Source organism: Cydia splendana, chromosome 11, assembly GCF_910591565.1.
Source record: "Cydia splendana chromosome 11, ilCydSple1.2, whole genome shotgun sequence".
NCBI lineage: Eukaryota > Metazoa > Arthropoda > Insecta > Lepidoptera > Tortricidae > Cydia > Cydia splendana.
The window spans coordinates 8,309,188-8,330,833 of record NC_085970.1 but is presented as its reverse complement, the minus strand read 5'-3'; the positions used below and the strand labels follow the sequence as shown (position 1 = coordinate 8,330,833).

Sequence of the window (21,646 nt, the reverse complement as noted above, 5' to 3'; positions counted from 1 at the left end):
AACAGTTTATTTTGCTCGGGGCAGGGGTGTGAAGCTCCTGACTTCGGCCAAACTCGGCTCCGCTCGGCTCAGCATTGCTCCGAGCAATTATTAGGGTTGACACAACTTGACGTCCCTTTGCGACCACAGATAAGATAATGGCTTGAATTTTGACAACCCTAAATTGCCGAAAGGGATAGCGCCATACATTAGAAAGGGATAGCATGATTCGACCTGAACCGCTGTCAAACTTCGGTTTTGTAGGAAGTTTTTTTTTTCTATACGGCAAGAGAAATATGAGGAAAGCCCTTAGCTACGTAAGTATTTTTAAGTTAATTTTATTAATGTATTACTTAGTTTTATTTGTAGTAACAATTATCAGTTAATTTAGGTTTTGATATCTTTAAGTACCTATCCCCCTAATTGACGACCGGTCTGGCCTAGTGGATAGTGACCCTGTCTGCTAAGCCGATGGTCCTGGGTTCGAATCCCAGTAAGGGCATTTATTTGTGTGATGAACACTAATATTTGTTCCTGAGTCATGGTTGTTTTCTATGTATATAAGTATGTATTTATCTATACAAGTATGTATATCGTCGCCTAGTACCCATAGTACAAGCTTTGCTTAGTTTGGGGCTAGGTTTGATCTGTGTAAGATGTCCCCTAATATTTATTTATTTATTTATTTAATTGTTTATTTTTCCCAGAACAAGTGTTTCTCTTGTGTTTCTTTTACCTCACCTAAACTTACCGCCAACCTATAGATATTAATAGTACATTACGATATAAGTACGAAAAATAGGATTCGCAAATGTATCGCATATATTTCGGACCAAGAACTATTATCATACCACAGCGCGGATATTTGTTATGGTTCCGTACCCAAAGGGTAAAAACGGGTCCCTATTACTAAGACTCCGCTGTCCGTCTGTCCGTATGTCCGTCTGTCTGTCACCAGGCTGTATCTCATGAACCGTGATAGCTATTATACACGTTCACAAATATCAAATTACGTATTTTTTGTATGCATAAACACACTGCACTACAGTAATGCTGATGTAGTTTGAATCCTTACGGAACCCATAGTTAACTAGTATTCGTTCCTACTCACTTCGCCGGTGCAAAATTACCTTAACATGTAAACATCAAACTCTCTCTCAAACATCGCAATGTTTCGGAACGTGGCATGTGTTTATTTAGCGTAGATAGTGTAGCGACTAGCGACATATAAACAAGGTACTTAATATTTCCTCTTTGCTACATTATGTAAACATTAAAGTTTAAACAGAGCTCATGTGAAACGGGGAAAACGGAGTGAGATTTTACGAGCAGATTTTAAGCTGTTGTACCTACTAGAGACAGGCTTTGAGATGAATTTAAATCTCCGAGAGAAGAAAGCAGCGCAATGGTATCTATAGATGGTCAAGCAAATCTTGTCAGTAGAAAAAGGCGCGAAATTCAAATTTTCTATGAGACGATATCCCTTCGCGCGTACATTTTTCAAATTTGCCGCCTTTTTCTACTGACAAGATCTGCTTGACCAACTATAAATTTATTTATGGAATGTGAATACGTAGATAGGTAGGTAGGAAGATTTATTGTATAATTTATCAGTTTCATTTCAGGTCCAGGTAATGAAGAAGGGTTATAGTAGGCTTATGATTATAGGTTATAAAGTAAGATCCCTGCGCCAAAGAGGCCCGGTTCTTAAGCTTGCCTACTTTTATAAGTATACTTTTACAATTTTGCATCCATGTTCGCTAGTACCATGGACAAACAAGTTCATATTAAACAAGAAAAAAAAGAAAATAATGGTACAGGGGCCTTAGTTAGTAAAGTAAAAAATACTGATATGATATACCTACAGATTAAAAAACCCAGTCTCGCGAAAGTCAAGAGTTAATCTTAAGGAAAAAACCAGCAGGCACAGGAACCTCGGAGCGCGTATTCGACTCGTACTTGGCCAGTTTTAGATATTAATTCCCAACGAATCTGCCGCATGCATTAAAATGTTAAATTTAGAACGGAAAACCGCTGTTAGTTTACTTAGGATCCGTCATCATAAAATTTTATATGTTTATTAATGAAATGGTAGGAATATAAAATGGTTTTAAAAGATGTGTCGGCAGAAAAAAACAAATATATACAAAATAGGGTAGTTCGCCAGTAACTGGCCGCCCTAAACTAAAATAGTACATTGTGCAACATGGGGCGTGAGTTGAATATTGGAAACGAGAGTAAGTTAAATCGCGACGGCTTGCCGGAGCGATTTATAGACTCGAGTTTGCAATATTATTACGCCCCGAGTTACACATAATGTTTTTCATCACACTTGCGATACAAAAATTAAGTATAAAGACAAAAAACTGTTAATTATGGCACTAGAAACTTCATAACTCCCTAGGGAGAACGCTTTTTGTATAACTCCCGCTAAACCTGCATGCAATTCCACATTTACTGAGCGAGTGTGATGAAAATGAATTTTATTCACCTATAAATATAATTCATTTGAAACCTTATACTAAAATGAATTCTGTTTATAGGTGAATATAATAAATAGAAGTGTCGAAATAATAGAAGAGTCGAAGACACGACATGCAAAAATTTACAATATTATCATTAAATTGTGCCTAATTATTATGAGTCTACCTAATTAGCTGGGTAGGTACTTACTTGTAAAATTATACATACCTACAGTGAAATCGAAAACTCAAAATGAATCATCAAAATATTTATTGTTGGTCATGAGTTACAGAGATGTTACTACAATGTACAACGGTCTTCATGTCCTGCCTCAGAGAGGCGTCAGATAAAAATATTTTGACACAATTTGTTGTATATCAACCACAGATATGCCCCTACGTTTGATTTTTTTTCGAATTTTTAATTGTTATAAAAGTTAGGAGCATTTAATTTTTTTTATGAAATCTGCTTTTTGCTCCTAATTTTTACTACAATCAAAAAATCTAAAAAAGTCAAACGTAGTTATGGTATGGTGGTATGGTAATATTAATCAAATTATGTAAAAATATTTTCCATAATGTCAATATCCATAGAGGAAAATGGGCACTACGTTTGTGTGGAGAAACGGCTGTCCCCTTTCCTCTTAAGTAATAAATCAATTAGGTAATACATGTTAATTAACATTGATTTTCCAGTACCTTTAACTTCGTAATGAAACTCCGAATAAGGTAAATAATTTGTTAAAATATTAGGCAATTTTCTAGGTAAGTAATAGGTTGTTTTTATCGGGCTCAGTCAAGTCACTAACGACGACATTCCAAATGAACGTAATATGTTTCCTTCTGTAGCTAATGACGGCCTATTTCATTTACTTAACACGCATAGGTATGATATGAAGGCAGGTTGTGCCAGCCTCTAAAATAGTTGTTTATTTCATAAATCATATATTTATTTGTAAACATAGGTTTTCATTGATCATATAATTGTATAGGTATTTTCTTAAAGAGAGTATCACTATGTTTAGCCATTAGGCATACAAATATTGTCCAGATGGTGCATGTATATTTACAAACATAATCTATAAAAATAAAAATATAATTTAATAGTTTACATTCCTACATATAGGTACCTATTTAATTAATATTCTGAATCAGACAATGGGGTTGGCAACTGTCAAAGGTTTGCCTAGATGGCGCCATCATAGCTTGCCCCTTTTTCTATGAGATTTGGCTTAAAGGGCTGGCATCCAGGGTATTAAAAAAACAAAAATTTGACACAATTCTAGGGATTGACAGGGCAAGCTATGATGGCGTCATCTGCTAAAAACTTCCACCGGCCATTATTCTCTGATCGAGTAGAACGCTTTCCTAACAAAAGATTTAAACAGACTCTTTTTGAAAATTCTTATGTCATCATCATTTAGTGATATCATCTGGCAGTTTGTTATAGAGTTTAGGGGCCACAGGGGTTGTTTGGTACGTGCACAGGCTTTATTTAGTGTTTTCTTATACTTAATATTTTCTGTTTCCGAAACTTTAAAAATTCCTGAAAACTACTCCGATATCCCTTTTTGTAATTCCCAGTACCAGCACAGTAAAAATTCTGAAGCCGTTAATAAACACCACTTTGAAACAATACGATTAAGGATGCCCACGTCTACAGAGGGCCTACCGCGAACCACATTCGACGTGTTGCTTCTCTGTCGCACTTTTAAATTCATACGTAAGTGTGACAGGGAAGCAACCACGAGGCAACACGTCGAACGTGCTTCGCGGTAGGCCACCAGTTCTCCTTACTAAATATAAACAAAGATATTCTATATCCGTTTTCTTTTGATATAAACAAAACAAATTAGATATCCACCTGGTTCGATCGACGGTGAACATCTATTGCCAAATAAAACAAACATTTGGTTTTAAATAGCTGCTTCAGACCACTTTAATAGTAAGTAATGAAAAGACTGATAGGTGTTCAATGTAAAGTTTGTGAAGAACTAATTCTCACAAAACGAACTAAGTTACATAATTCAGTTTCGTATTTAAGTCGTGAGTAGTTTTAGTGCCTAATAATATAGACAAATAATTCTATGGCAGCAGCTATAAATGTGAAAATTCCCCATTTATAGTCTGTATCTTTAGGTATTTAAATAAAAGTAAACAAACAATTCGTACATTTTCGGGTAGTTATAACAATTATTGGTTATCCAACCCATGGTCTAATAAAACATGGTCTTCCATTCCCAGAGTGACACGCGATTACGTCACAATAACATTGCCACTTTATTTCAACATAACATGTTACATGGGTACATTATACCTATGGTTAATAAGTTAAAATATTTATTTATAATTTTATAATTTTCATTTATATGTATTTTAGCTTAAATTTTACAATAACACGTCATTTTTAATTACTCGTTAGCAATATCTTCCGATTCACGAAAGAAATTTCAGACTTTCGGGTGATTCTGTTTATACTACTGGCAACACAGGATAGCGCTGTGGACATTTGACAATTCGGATCTAGATAACTTCATGCCCTGACCGTCATCCTTGTCGAACGCGTGTTAATTGTTATTTCCTTCTCGCTCAGTGTCAGCAGTCGCAGTGTTTTCCAAACTTTTCACGTCGTAAGCTTGGTAATTAATGTGTAACTGTGAATTAGTTTTTTAAACGTTTGTCTTGTATAGATAAATAAAGTTTAATTTAATACATTAGATTTGTTTTATTTTACTATGTTTCTACATGAATAACTTAAAATTAATGCCGTTAAAATAATTTTCACCGTTGGTTAAAATTCTCCCACATTTCAAAGTTTGAGAACCTGTAAACAGCATGATGACGTAGGCGCGTGTCAGTTAGGTCATACGCGAATCTCGGAATGGAGTACCAGGCGGAGTATATTATTATACCATGATCCAACCAAATACAAAAACGCCTGGATCAGTTACTTAACGACCTGACTTTAATCTACCTACATTATTTGATCATGTAATGTTTTCATCTACCCTCAACTGGCTTAAGGAGCCATTTGAGGGTAGATCTTGTTTACTTTTATTTAAATACCTAAAGATACATACTATAGATGGATGGCGAATACTCCAGCATGTAATTTAGAAGAAACTAATTGAATACGCCCCTTTAAAATTTTATGCCACGAATCGCTAAGATTCAACTTAGAAACGTTGATTTAAAAATATGTAAGTATGATATACATTTTACAAGTCGGAGAAGTAGCGCTTTCCCATGTAGATATGTACACTCACTAGGTGGATAGGTAATCTAAATAGTGTATGCTAGTGTACTTACGTAGCCACGCGCACAGCGGCGACCATCGCCAGAGCCCATATGGCGGGCGCGAACCGCAGCGCGCGCCGTGGCCTGACAATCGTTTATAGTAGCGGGTGACACTTGTATATGCACTCACCTGGTGGATAGTCCAGGTAGTGTATGCTAGTGTACGTAGCCACGGGCACGGCAGCGACCATGGCCAGAGCCCATATGGCGGCCACGATCCGCAGCGCGCGCCGGAGCCCCGCCATGGTGTACAGGTGCAGGGGGTGACAGATAGCCAGGTAACGTTCGAGGGAGAACGCGACTATCGTCAGCACCGATACGTAGGAGGCTCTGAAACAATCGATATTTCAAAAATTAATATTGTTGTACAAATGAAGGCTTCACTTCGCTCGCTCGAATATTCAATGTTTACTTAACATATTCAAATCAATAGCAAGCAGCTATGCATTTTCCAAGTCAGTTTTAACCTCAAAATCTTAGTTACATATGTGGTAGACCTATCCTCCTAACACTCAGAAGCATTTGTTTTGTTTTTGAACTTAGTACCTTTACTTAGTCGATAAAAGTTCAAAATATATTGTGGAATATGTACAAATTTTTTTACGCAGGGGTCTTAGGAGGATATACCCAATTCGTGTTTCTTATGTTACGAAGTTATTATATCGTTCCATCTCCAATCCACATGAATCAATTCTTGTCCAAATAAAAGCGAACGTGAGACAAATTCAGTTACGCGAATTTATATTCTTTACTTGGGCGCAAAACTCACAAAAAGTTACACAAACTCTCTCTAGATACAAGAATAACACAAACATCAATCTTTGTATTCGACTTTAACGAGAAGTAAAGGAAATTCCATTAAGCTTCGGTTCTAACAATAAATATTATGTAAACAGAAGCTATGTAGAATGTTTGTGAAGAAGCGGCTAAAAAACTGGTTTAAGATATTTTTGTTAGTATATTTATTATACAGTCAACTAATTTGATTCTTAGGCCACTAAGGCCGCCTTAACTATGACATACAACACTCAATAAGCGGTGTCGTAGAAGATAAACAAATTTATTCACTATTATATAGTGGCCTAGGAATCAAATTGGTTAACTGTACTTAAGTAGTACCTAATATAGCACAAATCAATTATAATTTTATGTAATATGAGATGCATTTAATAGTAGATTCAATAACTAACACATGTTATGAGTAGTCAAGGGTGAGTCGGATTAATTACTTAGGTTTTGATCCAACCCCTACGGGTTTTGTAAAGACATTTCACTGCCGTTTCTCTTTAAAAATACATTGTTTTAAATTGTGTAATGTACGGAACCCTTGGAACGCGAGTCCGTCTCGCCCTTGGCCGGTTTTTTTTTAATGTATGAATGCAGTTTTTCTAGTTACTAAAATCGATGACATGGTTCCTAAGAAGAGATCGTCGTATGTCTTATAGTTTCAGATTTTCCCATACTGACCGACCTAAATGGGCCACCCTGTATAACGTCATCAAAGGTGCCGCTGCTGCGTTGAGAGTAATGCTACTCAGCATTCAAACTATGCAATGCACATATTATGCGCGTGGTATTATAAATGAAAGCTAGTTGAAAATACTATTTTCATTAACAGAACTATGTAATACAATTTTTATATAGGACTGCTAATGGAAATCTTCATGTGAGTTTCATTAGTAAACCACAACTACCACAAGGCGTACTCGTACATGTAAACACGTATTTACCACAGTCAGAATGGGAGAAATACCATTTATTGCGGGGAGATTTGGGGGAGATACACATTTTTACTGTCAACATACAAGTATTAGGTTGTATAGTCGTAGTGCATAATTATTTTCCAACGGATTTTCACGGAAACGTAGGTACAAACGTGTCTTGCTATTTCAGTCAGTCTCGGTACAAAAAGTACTGACGTTGACTGAAGTAGCATGACAAATACGAACGTTTCCGTGAAAGTACGATGGAAAACAATTATTCACTACTTAGGTATATGGGCTATTCATCTGTTTAGGTATATGGGCAAACAAAATAAAGTTATAGTGGAAGTAAATTCTTTTCACCTCAGCAGCTCGAACAAGGGTACTTTGCTTCTTAAAAACAGTGAGACAAAATGACATTCAAGTGACCTTTATAGTCAAATGTCATTTCAACATGCGGGGTTTAATATAAGTTCGAAATACTTGGGTTCTATTATCTCAGTCCCTTTCACACTGTTAGCAAAAAGAAACAGACAAAAAGTAAAAACGACATTCAACGGTATATTGACTGTTTATAATAGACCCCCGAAAAACTTCAGAACGCATCGTTCCAAACCACGTACGAGTATGAATTCTTAATAATTAATTAATTAAAATAAAGTTTAAGATTTGATAAAAACTGATAAAAATACTATATTTTAGGTATTTTATTGTACAATTAAAATAATGAACTCAAAAATACACAGATTAGGTATCACGCAAAATTAATTATAGATGGTCAAGCAGATCTTGTCAGTAGAAAAAGGCGGCAAATTTGAAAAATGTAGGCGCGAAGGGATATCGTCTCATAGAAAATTTGAATTTCGCGCTTTTTTCTACTGACAAGATTTGCTTGACCATCTATATTTTATTTTTAAGAATTTCTACTATAGTTGACAAATAGTACGTATCCGCAATTCGGACCGTATCTTACAAAGTTTTTTTTTACAGAAAAAAAGTTGTCGATTGAAGTGTCAGGTGATGTTCGTTGTTTCCATATTATTTTACTGAAATTTATTATTACGTTTTGTTTTTGTTTCGATGTAATTAAACTTAATTGTTTGTATATCTTAAGAAAACATGAGTGCCTAGGTATTAAGTGACGAAGAAGGATTACATTTTTCAAGTTGTCTAATAGGTATGTTCTCACTGCTCGGGTGAAAATTTTTGTGTACTACACGAGATCAAAGTTATGTATTTACATCTCGTGCGCCATTGAGTCCCTTACTACGCTCAAGATTCTAAATTAGATTCAAGATTATAAATATTATAGAATCTTTCGCTAGCACGGGACTCAAAATAAGCACTCGAAGAAATATCAAACTTTGATCTCTTGTTGTACAAATACCTAACTATTATTCATCAATTAGTACACAAATTGTAGCCTTTTACGGGCCAGTTCTTTTCTACGTGACAGCGTGATAAAACGGTGACCGTCACTTTCTATCCAACCGTGTTACGTGGATAAAGATGGATAAAGCCATCCATATTACGCAGTTTGATTATGTTAAATTATGTATATCCCTTTCTTACAAATACTTATGGTCTTTGCAAATACATAAGTCAAAATAACAGATAAAGACAAATAATCCAGTAACTTTGTCGAATTTTGTAACCTGGCTCTTTTGCGTCAAATCCGGTAGTTCTGATTTTTTGCAGACTTGTTTATGATGTTGGCCCAATGAATAATCCAAGTTTGTGACTTCGAGCGCCGAACGCAACATTGTCAACTCTGTTTTGGGGGGGACGGTATACTCACTGCACTTACTTAGCCTACGAATACAAGTTCGAAAACATTATACATTTTGAAAGGCTTTATCTCGGAAAATAGATGTACAGAGACAATTCTAGTGTCTTATTGTAGCAAATTTAGTCTACTATCAAAAACTAGTACTTTAGCGTTATAATCGCCCAAATCTAAAAAAAATTGCGGTTTATTCGATTTTTGACAAAGTTGCGTTCGGCGCTCGAGGTCACAAACTTGGATTATTCATTGGGCCAACATCATAAACAAGTCTGCAAAAAATCAGAACTACCGGATTTGACGCAAACGCAAAATGTATAATTTTACTGTATTAAAACGATTCATAGCTAATTCAGAAGCGGTATCATGGTCGGCTTTTTATCACCTGTCATGCCATACGTCGCTTTCGCACTTACATATTTGTTAGAACGTGACAGGCATGGTGACAAATTATAAAAAGCCGACCATCTTAGCCCTACAGGCCAGTAATGCGTTTATGAATAACGCCATAAATGGATCTAACATTTCCGCAGTGTTTGATACGTCTATAATGTCACCTTCACGGTCTGCGCCCAGCCCACCTATAAATGTCAATAGAAATTCTTTTGTTTCATTGAACAAGTAGGCAATATTAATATAATATCGTCTGGCTCGATATCACTAGGCAGTAAAAACATTACGAAATAATGTATATATTAGGTCCTTACCTATGAAATTGGCGTTTTTGTTCATAGATATAAGTCTGATCCTAGTTTTTTTTTTTTACAAAAGTACATACACAATTACAATAAAACTACAGTGCACTCAATAAACAACGATTTTACATACAATTAATTGTTATTTTTTATTGTTAAGTGTTCAGAATTAAGCCTTGAAAATAGGTCTTTTCATGTGCTGTCGGTTCGAGTATTAAAATTACTTATATTTTTCTAATGGTACCAATTTTCAAGAAATGGAGATATTGAAAACATACCTTAAAGGTGTCAAAAATTACTGGAAAAATTTTGTTTGGTTTGAATTAGCCATCAAAAAAATATCCGCAAAATTAATTGTATGGAAATTCGTGTTTCGTTGAAATTCTCCGGACAAAACGCCAATTTCATAGGTAATGACCTAATATATAAATACTACCCATAGGTATGTAAGTACTGTAAATGTTGTACGATACACGTGCAAATAGGTAATTCCCAACTCGTGTCGATTCAAAACACTCCCATCGGTCGTGTTTTAATGTATCGCCACTTTTTGTGAATTTCCGACTTTTCGCACTTGTGTCGAATGTACCAAGGTCAATGTGGCTATTCCGTCCACGGGCGTATATTTCTTTGATTTTCAATCGTAGGAAAAAACCATTTTCTTTTGATTGCTAAAACTAAAAGCAATCGCTGCTTTGTCGACGAAATTATCAATGTTGTTCGTTGTTCGAGAAAAACGCTAGTGAACATTAACGTATATATCTATGGACTGGCCTTACGGGTACTAGAAATGGTACTAGTTTAGCGGTGTGACTCACGAATTCCAGCCAATCGTGCAGTCTAACGCAACTAGTTGCGACCAATAGCGCGCGTGATGCGGACTCATCAACCAATCGCGCGCGTGATGCGAACTCATCAACCAATCGCGCGCGTGATGCGAACTCATCAACCAATCGCGCGCGTGATGCGAACTCATCAACCAATCGCGTTGTACCGGTGTCACACCGCTGTACTGGCCCCTGTCATGCCTCATTATTATTGTCCGTAAAGCCAGTCCCTAGATATCTATGTCAATGCTAGTGAACGAAATAAACCCTATGACGGATTTAGCCACATTGACCTTATTTGAACAGACTTGCTCGTAATGTGGAACTTATTGAACGTTTTTAGGCTCATAATCCTAGATGTTATACTTTTTTCATTATAGGTAATTATAGAACTTTTGCGGTAGTGTTATAGTTATCGAATTACTTATTTAGTGCGGTAATGGATGTTGAGACCTTTTTTAATAGTAATTTTACTAACTGTTTGTTAATCAAAATGTGACTAGATATAAATTTTGTTTCATCCTCGCAAGTGTGTTGGAAAACGTCGTATGAAACACGTGTGCTTTGGTCGTTACACACATCGGCTTTCTTATGAGCCAACGGGAGTGGTCATTTCTCCATACAAACGTACTCCTCGTTTTCCTCCGTGGTTTTTGAAGCTAGAGCAATGCTTTTTTCAACACAGATTAATATTGTCAATATCTGTGTCGGACCGTTTTGCTTTTTTTGATATTTTTGTTTTTTAAGCCCTTCAAAAATGACCAAAATGGCCTAATTGACTATGCCGCAATGAGAGGCGTGGCATTCAAAACTGATATCAATTAGCCAAAAAAGCAAAACGGTCCGACACAGATAATTTCATAATCATTTAGATTTCCAAATTTGGTTACGATTGGTTAAGTTTTGGAGGAGGAAACAGAGGAGTACAAAACCTCGATTTTTGAGATTTTTACGCAGGATTTTTCGCCTTGTCCTTATCGCACTACTTTTAGGTGCCGCTTCCGTTAGCGAGACGGGTATATTTACCTAAAATATTTAAAACTCAGCTCCTGTTTCGTCTTATTGCGCGCTCGCTTCCAGCTCGCGCTGACGCGCCTGTGTATGACCTAATGACCAATGTAGCACAGTTGTATCCTAATAAAACACGCCATTCGGCGCGATTCGGGAAATGAATTAGAGATTCAATAGATATGAAATAGTAAAGATATGTGACGTTCCACGGCAAAAGGTACCATTGCCCCGGCTGAATATTGGAGCGGCGTTAGTAATAGCGTAAGCGCCAGCCGCCATGCCATAAGGTACCTTTTGCCGTGGAAAAGCATATCTTTACTATTTTATATCTAGTGAATCTCTAAATCATTTCCCGAATCGCGCCGATTGTCATTCCATTTTATATACTAGTATAATATTAATATTTTTATATATATAATCAGCGCAAGCACCTACTTAGTTACGGAATCGATTTATAATCATGAATTTGATTTGTATTAAATATAAAACGAGAGACTTGCGTTTTTAGGTCGAAAATTGCTCGACATGTTAATGTGTGTTTATATGTTATTATGTGAATTTTATGTTATGTTGTGGTTTTAATATATTAAGGTAATACATATTTGATATGTCTGAGTCTCTAAAAACTTTTGTTATTAAAATTGATTGCCTCGCGGGCATACAAATTAAGATTTTCATAAATTAATGCAGGTGACTTTGCAGAATTAATTTAATTACGTACCTTATAAGTATACAACTTTGCCCTTTAACATAACTTTGCCCACCGCGTCACAGCCGGCCTAGCCAAGGTGACAATCGCTAACGCTTCGACAACGAAACGCGTTGTGTCTCTCTATCACACTTTCATATTAGTGCGACAGTGACAGTTACGTTTCGATCACTACGGAGCGTAAGCGATTGGCATGTTGGCTACGCGGCCAGTTCAGTAGAATCGAAATAACTTAAAAGTAGTTACAGATACACTTTCTTCACAAAGCACACCTCTCTAAAAAGTACACTTTATGAAGAAGGTGTATCTGTAAGTGTAAGTGTATGTGTACTTTTAAGTTATTTCGCTTTTACTGAACTGTGACGTGGTGGGCAAAGTTAAGTAAAAGAGCAAAGTTATATACTTTTACGGTACCTTCCAACGTTGTCGTCTCAAACGATCAGCTTATGAAGCCTTGTGTAAGCATTTTGCATTTTTAATGAATTGACACACATGACAAAGGTAGGTAAGCCTTTTGTGAAAATTCTCAGGAATTTTTAAACTAGTTTCGCGAAAATACAAAAAAATTATTCCCGATTTTATAATAACAAGTCATATTTTTAAAAGCGGGAACATTTTAACAACGCTCTTCATTAAAATAGTTTTGAAACTCGTTCACAAAACGAATGGCACAATCTTCGATATTATTAATTTCTCTCTATGGCTTGAAGCGCTTACATAGTTGAGCATGACCATTTCGAATGGAATTTTCAATAATCTGAAACTAAAGCTTTTAATGCCTAAGTACGCTTCTTCGCTTTTTATACTAAAAAGATTTAGGCGACACGAGTTAGTAAAATCTAAGAACGTTTGTTGATATGTACCTACAGTAATTGACCGAGCGAAAGCGAAGGTCTCCGTGTCAGCTATGGGCAAAGTTTCATGTTCTCCTCGACAGGCCGCAATTCTCATCCGATTCTTGTGAAATTTTATAAGCAGGTCCAATATTTTTTTGTCTAAGATTCAGTTTTTATTACATTATTTTTTTATGGGTATTTGCGAAATCTACAGTTCACAACGCCACTAGTAATAATATTATTTTTAATGATTATATATGTATGTACCTATGTAGATTAAGTAAAATAATGTTAGTTTAATTTAACAGCTCGCTGGCCCAATATTACAGTCTATGTTTCACTTTTATCGAACTGAATTTTGAACATTGTGATAGCGACATTAAGTCGACTTCCAAGTTTCTACTACCTATCTTAAAAATGTAACATAGAACTTTGTAATATTGAGCCAGCGACATGTAACCGATCCGAGTACCTAACCCAAAAAGCTTGCTCGGATCGGACGAGAAAATTCTTTATCGTGAGGCAATGAAATTGCTGACATATTGCCTGTTTCATTCCTTTGTGGGCCATATGCCTTTTATATATATTATTTATATTTTTTATACTTACCTTTTGTCTTTTCGTCATTTTATTATATTGTTTTTACATTTTGTTTTCCAGTTGTCAGTAAATGCGTGATGTGAATGCTGGCTTTTTCGTTCGCTCTCAGTATTAGCTATCGAACTGGTTGAATGTCCTCAATTCCTGGACACCCCTCCTCTGCTAGGTAGGTAAGTGATTTGGCAAAGTGAAAAAGGCGGAAGTCTTGGTCGGAATAGGTAAAAAATCTGGCTAATTTCACTTATTAATCACTACACCATATAAAACAAAGACCCCTGCCGCGTCTGTCTGTTTGTATGTTCACGATAAACTCAAAAATTACCGAACGGATTTCCATGCGGTTTTTACCTATCAATAGAGTGATTCTTGAGTTTGGGTGTATAATTTGTTAAGGTTTTGTGTAACCCGTGCGAAGCCGGGGCGGGTCGCTAACAAATAAATCATACCACGTAGCTTTATTGATAAACCTTGTTCCAAGTCTTCCCTTGGCTTGTATAATAACATTAATAACATCTTACAATTTTGTAAGTAATTTATGTTCGCCGATTAATTATAATTTATTGAATATTGATTGTCACTTCCTCGAGTCCTATTAAAACTTACAAGGAAACTTAAGCCGAACAAAATTTTAATATTTTTAATAACAATTTTGAATATTGGGACGAAATTAATTTACTTACTTAGATAAGAAGACGGTGGTAGCTGACAGTACCTACGAGACTAGAGGAAAGGGGACGAACGTTTCTCCATTTTAACGTAGTCCCCATTTTCCTCTCTGGATATTAACATTATGGAAAATGGTTGTATAAAATTAGATTTTTATAAAATAATAACATTTTCTGTCATCTAGCTTTGAAATAGGTACAAATACTTTTTATTGCACACCTTCCTTCAGGAAATTATTCAGCTTATTCCTAAAAAGCGATCCCTTCCAGATAACCTTTGGGTAGCGGACATTAATAAATACCGGCCTCATTTAGTTTAAATAATGCTAGGCCCTCATTCTGCACTTTAAAAAAGGGTCTAGGACTGTATGTACAGTCGCCATCGGACATATCGGAGCGGCCAAGGTGTTCACAATATCTGAACAAGCACCCTAACGCCTTGACAATAGAGGCGTGTTCAGACATGTATTTGCCCAAGTAACACACAAGCAGGATAATAGAGTAAAATTATCATCTTATTCAAATTAAGATTGCATAAATTTTGTGTATAAGCGGTGGAAATTACTAAATTCGGAATAAGAAAATATGTGGGCCTAGTGGGGCCTATATACCAATAAATGCTGAATAAATTTTGCATAGTATCGGTTTTGCATAATACTTATTTATAGCTTATATAAAGCTGAATAATACTTATTTCTTACACAGTTAGTCAGACATTATTCAGCTTAAAGCATTTGTGGTTACTAAAAGCTGCATAATAGAAGCATTAGCAGCAATTAGCTGTATATATTATGTGTTGTGAGATATTAAGCAGACAATATTAAGAAAAATGTGATAGTGGCTACTAAATGCTGAAAAGAAGCGTCGGTGGAGACTTTCAACTGTATAAAAGCGGTTGCAGTTTCTGTTTTAATGCTAGTTTTTGAATAAAGGTGGACGATATTACTGGAAGCTGTAATGAAATCCACATTTTATTTGTTATGCAGTAGCTGCATATATGGGTTAATTATGGCTTTTATAGACATAACGTCTGAATAATAAATCCTAAAACAACACTTACACTTAAGTTATAGCGATTTTAGTACACATGTAGGTACTATCTTTTCTTGCTAAAAGCTACAAAATGAACGCAATGAGAAGCGCTATTCAAACTACTGCTTAGTATCAACAAGTGCGCGGTGGAGAGGGTTCTGTAGCTTTATACACGGTCAACGGTGCTACTTGAGCCTGATTGCCTTGAGCTTGAACTTGTTTTTATTTTATTTTGAACGCATCTTGCGTATTTATTCTTTAATCCAATCATTATTTAAAATAGGTACTAGGTTTAGTTTTCTTAACAATTCTCTTCGATTGGTTATTTAACACAAGATGCATTGTCGTTTTAATGACGTAAAACAATTGCTAGCTACCATCGTAAACACTGTTAACTGACCATTTGCATACTTTACTGCAACGAGATAAGGTTTACCAATGGCCATTTAAGGTTGTTGCTAGTTGGCAAACAAGGTGTCAAATGCTAGTTATTAATATTGTTGCATTAAAAACTTGTAGACTGGACTGGGTATGTGAAAAATAAAATAATCACCCCCATTAAAATATAGCGAAATCGATTCTCCTGTCGATTTTGAACAGACTGTTTTAGGTTTCAAGTGGGTTTACTCGTACTCATACCTAAACAATACTGCCCATACCAAACTATACTTGTACTCGTACCCGTAATACCCGCTACTAATATATCCGCACCTTCGCACATATACCATATTCATATTCATACCATACTCGTAACCATACCATACTCATACTATACACATCTTCGTACTCACGTCGTACATCTTTGCGTGTACCTTTACCTACTAAGTACATATTTGTCGGAACTGATAACGGAAAAAATAACGGTGTAATCTGCCGTGCCCCCAGATTTATCATATAACTTAAATATTATATCGCGTTTATAATATTAGTAGGAAGTAGGATTGAATATTGCCCGTGTTACATACCTATAATGTTTCTCATCAAACTAGTGAGGATCTATGTGGTTTATTCTATTTGTGTAAAGAACCCTAATAGGCTTTAAGATTGAGAAAACAATTACTATTATACTGATGTTATTCAAAACTTGTTGTTCTAAAACCACTATTATCTAACATGTAGCTTAGTAACGCGAATAATGTGAATGCTTATTCAGATATTTAGCACAATAATAGCTGTGGCAGCAGCTTATATTCAGCACAGTCGGACGCCATTACGGTTGCTCATATTCTAACCTCTACAATTAAATAGGAATTCAAAATGAACTGAAAAACCCATTTTTATTCATTTATAAAACTAGTTTTATCGTAGCATAACTTGGTAAAGTACATTTTCTATCATTAAAACATCTATACACCGCAAAAAAATTACAAATTTAAAAGTGGAGTAGTAAATTTTCTGTATTTACTTTTTAAACAGTGCATTATTTACGCGGCGCTTTAAAATTTTCAATAAAATGTATATATATTTACAGTAAAGTCGCATGCGCAATGAAATTGAAGTTATGTAAACATCAAATCAATAAGTATATGGGTGATGTCCTCCTTATTTTGTATTCACTTCAGAAACTACACTTTGACACGAGTTCACAAATTAAAATGAAAGACAAATCATTGATTTAACACAGAAATATCTGAATATATTTTCTGTAAAAATGCACTTTTGAACCAAAAGCTTCATAAAGTGTGAATAACTGATTCATTGTATACAAAGCTGGATAACTTTGGTTTAAAAGCGGTATAGAAGCTTTTGACAACCTCTATACAAGTGTTATTCAGCTATTCAATTCATGTGTGGGCACACACTTACACAGCGATTACATTACTGTTATTCAGTTGTAAGCTGCCCACCACTGCCTACTTTGTGCCCAAACCTTCTGTATAACGTATGTAACAGCGCTGTTACCGACGATATACAGCTTCCTTATTCAGCTTACAGTACGGCATACTCTATTATTCAAACAATATTCAGCTACTTTTGTGTTACTTGGGTGGGAGTACGAGCGAGAGAACCATGTACGCAGGGCCGTCTTAAACTATGCAGGGGCCCTTGGGCACATAAGAATATGGGGGCCTTTTGGAAAGAAAGAAAGCTAATTAAATTAACATTTTTCTACAATGATCTTCTATTTATTATGGGTAATCAAATATACTGTTACTGTCTCTCCTTCGGGGCCCCCTGAGGATGGGGGCCCTGGCCATGGGCCCCGTGTGCCCTTATGGTAAAGACGGTACTGCATGTACGAGTATAGGTACGGTCACCTGCAATAATGCAACGAAGGTCGCAAAAATATCTGACACCATCTTATATAGGTAGAGCCATAAGAGCGTGTCACATATTTTTGCGGCCTTCGAAGAGTAACATATTTGCAGGTGACTGGGCTATAACCGCGAAAATCGAAGTTCGCAAATTGCGGGCATTTTTCTCTGTCACTCTAATTACGCCTTCAGTGGAGTAAAGAGAAAGATCCCCGCAATTTGCAAATTTCGGTTTTCCCGGTAGCCCCTCTGTACCGCCTCGGCATTCGCCACGCAACACGCCTTATATGTAAATGTGACGGTTGACTTGGCTAGCATTAGACACATAACGTAATATTTTAACGAAGTTTGCTTTCACATAAATATGAATAATTAACATATTTTAATTAAACATGAAAGTAAATACAAGGATAAATTTTCGGATAATATCATGTTCGTTAAATAGGTATTTCAAAGTGTGTGATTACAGAGAAATACAGGTTACCAGGCTAAATATAACAAAAACAGTAGGGATCCTTTTAAGAGCATATTCTGTATCGTGTTCTGATGATTAGGAAAAAGTAGAAGAATTTTGTTTTCATCGGGTTTGGCATATTTTTTTTTTATGTCGTCCAAGTCGGCCAACCAACGTAGTGATTATATTCTCTTTGGGCCAACCCTTCATACAAAGGCTAAAAATGTATTATTCGCGTCTAATGGCTCCTCTACACGATGGCCCAGCGCTGCGCCAGCGAGATGACCTTGTGGTGGTTGGAACCCATCTACACGATGGCGACATTCAGTTGTGATCTAACCGGTTTCCAAGATGGACGTGGAAGCATTAGTTAGCCGTTGCAGTAATTTATCTAAGATACGCCACGTACCATTATTATCATCAAGTAATTAAAAAAAATGTCGTAGAAGCTGCAAGAGTTTTTTGATGATACCTACCTACTTCCCGAAAATAGATGAATGTTAATTTTTTTTAAAGAATTAAATTAATTAAATATCTTTTTTAATTTCATGTTACCTTATATTCATATTCAATTCTTTATTGCAGATAACAGATGATCCATATTAAATTAAAATAATTAAAATTACGTACACAATAATAAAACAATAAATTATTAAAAATGATTAAAATAATAAAATTAAAAATTAAAAATTAAAGTATTCAGTCTTACACAAAAAATAAAAGGTACATTTTGGAATTACAAACACAAAATAAATAATAATAATAGTTAAAATTCAGTCAATTATTTACATGCAAACTATTCCAGTGTCTCGCTATGGGGGAGTCCAAGCAGCTAGCGATCACACTCAGAATGCCGTTGTTACTCCCACGCACACGGCGCATGATGGAGGCGACCCGCTTTCGAACAATGGCATGGAAGCCGTCTACTCGCATTTCCGCAAACATGCCCGATGCGCTGCAGTACCTGGGCAGTCCCAACAGCATCCTGAGCGTGTTATTATATTGCACCCTTAAGGCACTGACTGCCCGCTGAGTATAGTTCACCCACAGGCAGCACGAATAAAAAGACTGGCAAAACGCCTTAAACAAAGTAATTTTAACTTCATTACTGCATCGCGCAAACCTGCGGGCCAACATATTCCCCCGAACAGCCAGCGCCCTACGCTCCCTCTCAATGTCCAGGTCATCCGAGAGACACTCCGTGACCCAGTGACCCAAGTACTTAAATTTAGCGGTTCTTTTTAGTGGTACTCCATTCAACATAATATTCGGGACCCTATCCACTTTAAAACCGCGCGACTGAAATACGAGTACCTCACTCTTCGTCGTGTTGTACTTAAGTCCATGAGCCACCGCGTACCTCTCACATTTGCCAAGCAGCCTACTAACTGCACACGCAGAGGGCCCCAACAGCACCATATCGTCGGCATAGCTAATATTGTTCACCATTTTACCTGCCACACAACAGCCAACCCTGGTGCTGCTGAGATCCCCTATCAAGGCGTTCACATACAGATTGAAGAGTCGAGGAGATGATAATCCACCCTGCCTCACTCCACACTTCAAACTGTACTCCTCCGATAATGCATCTGCCCATCTTACGACATTCACCTGGTTCTTGTACCAATAATCAAAAATACCGATCACTTCATCTGGCAGGTTTGTTTCTGATCTTAGTTTATGCCACAGAAGCTCATAGGACACCATATCAAAAGCTTTAGATAAGTCCAAGAAACACGCGTATACTGGAGTTTTTCTCTCAGTATAGTACCGGACAGTATGCTTGAGACTTAAAATAGCTGCATCAGTCGACAGCCCAGGCTGAAAACCAAACTGAGCATCATGCAATTTAACATATTTACTAAGCTGTCGATCAAGCAGACCGTCCAGCACCTTGGCAATGGTAGTAGCTAGTGATATGGGCCTATAGTTGGAACTATCCGAATAGTCACCGGTTTTATTTTTGATTATTGGCACCACCACCGTTTTCATACACTCGTCCGGTAAGTAAGAGTGCCGTATACACAACGTATAAAACATGGACAATACGCGCGGCAGATGTACACCGGCATGTTTAAGGTGCTCAATACTTATGCTATCGTGACCCGGTGATCTCCCCTTCGACATACTACGTATGACAGAGGCGACCTCACCAGCTGAAAAGGTAATAAGTGGGCCCGACGTGCACCTCAAACCTGTCCGAACGGTAGGAGACGTGATATGCAGTGGTTCAACTTTAAAGCTATCTTTAAACATATTAGCTATTTCCACCGGCCCACTGATACCATTAACATTGAGCGGGGCGCGCGGCTTAGGGTTGAGGCTATTAGTCTGCTTCCAGAAATTGCGGAAGTCCTTTTTAGCGTGTTGCTCTGCCAGAATATCCATCCTTATCTGTTCGGCATTGTCCTGGCACCACTTCAGCCTTGATTTAAATATACGCTTTGACTCCACCATGCGAGCGTAAAAAGGCCCACAAGACGGTTTCCCATACATCAACCAACACTGAAAATGGTGCCTGGCATCCCTATGAGCCAGATAAACATGTTTATTCCAGCCAACCACACCACGCTTCCGTCTAGGCGTCCCGCAACTACTCTCCACAGCCGCAAACCTCAGAGACTCAACAATATCCAAATAGAGACGATCAATTATGGCTCTGTGATTAACGTCACTACACAACCTATCGCAACAGTTAGACAGTTCATGCGGAAAGTCAATCTCGCGAAGTTTTGCGCTACACAGGCCAATATACTTTTCGATTTGCGCAGCATTCCTAACCCCCCACCGCACCTTATCAAACACAGGTATCCTAGGAGCAAGATGGGGTCTCAAGACATCTATGTCGCACTCAACCTGCAACGCTAGGTGATCAGACCACGTCGTGCCATAATGCACCCGTACTCCAGTTACCGATTGCTCCGCTGCCTGGGTAACCAGACAGTGATCGAGCCAGCGAGTACTGCCATGGGCATCGCTAACAAACGTAAACGTACCAGAGCTTACTCCTAGTCTGTCTATATCCGCACAAAGCCACAATTGATCATCACAAAATTTTAACATTTCACGGCCGAACAAACTGTCTGGATGCGCATTATAATCTCCCAACATGTATACAGATGAAACCTGACTATTCTCCACAATGGCATTCATCTCACTTAAACAATCCGTAAATTCTATTAAATTCTCTGCCGAGTTTACTGGCATATAAACAGAGAATACTAGGAAAGACCGGTTTCGAACTTTTACATTAATAGCCGCAAGACGAGAACTCACACAGTGGACGACCGAAACAGAGTCAAACGCACTCTTTCTCCATAGAAGTGCGACCCCTCCAA

At 37.0% G+C, this 21,646-nt stretch overlaps 1 protein-coding gene across 1 annotated transcript in view; it reads right to left on the bottom strand.

Moving 5' to 3' along the window:
• The window catches only part of LOC134795117 (neuropeptides capa receptor-like), a 77,558-nt gene that overhangs the window by 18,827 nt on the left and 37,085 nt on the right, over window positions 1–21,646 (bottom strand). Inside the window, exon 3 of the mRNA XM_063766949.1 lies at window positions 5,869–6,068. Within this exon, the coding sequence (XP_063623019.1) occupies window positions 5,869–6,068 (200 nt within the window). The remainder of the gene's footprint in view (window positions 1–5,868; window positions 6,069–21,646) is intronic.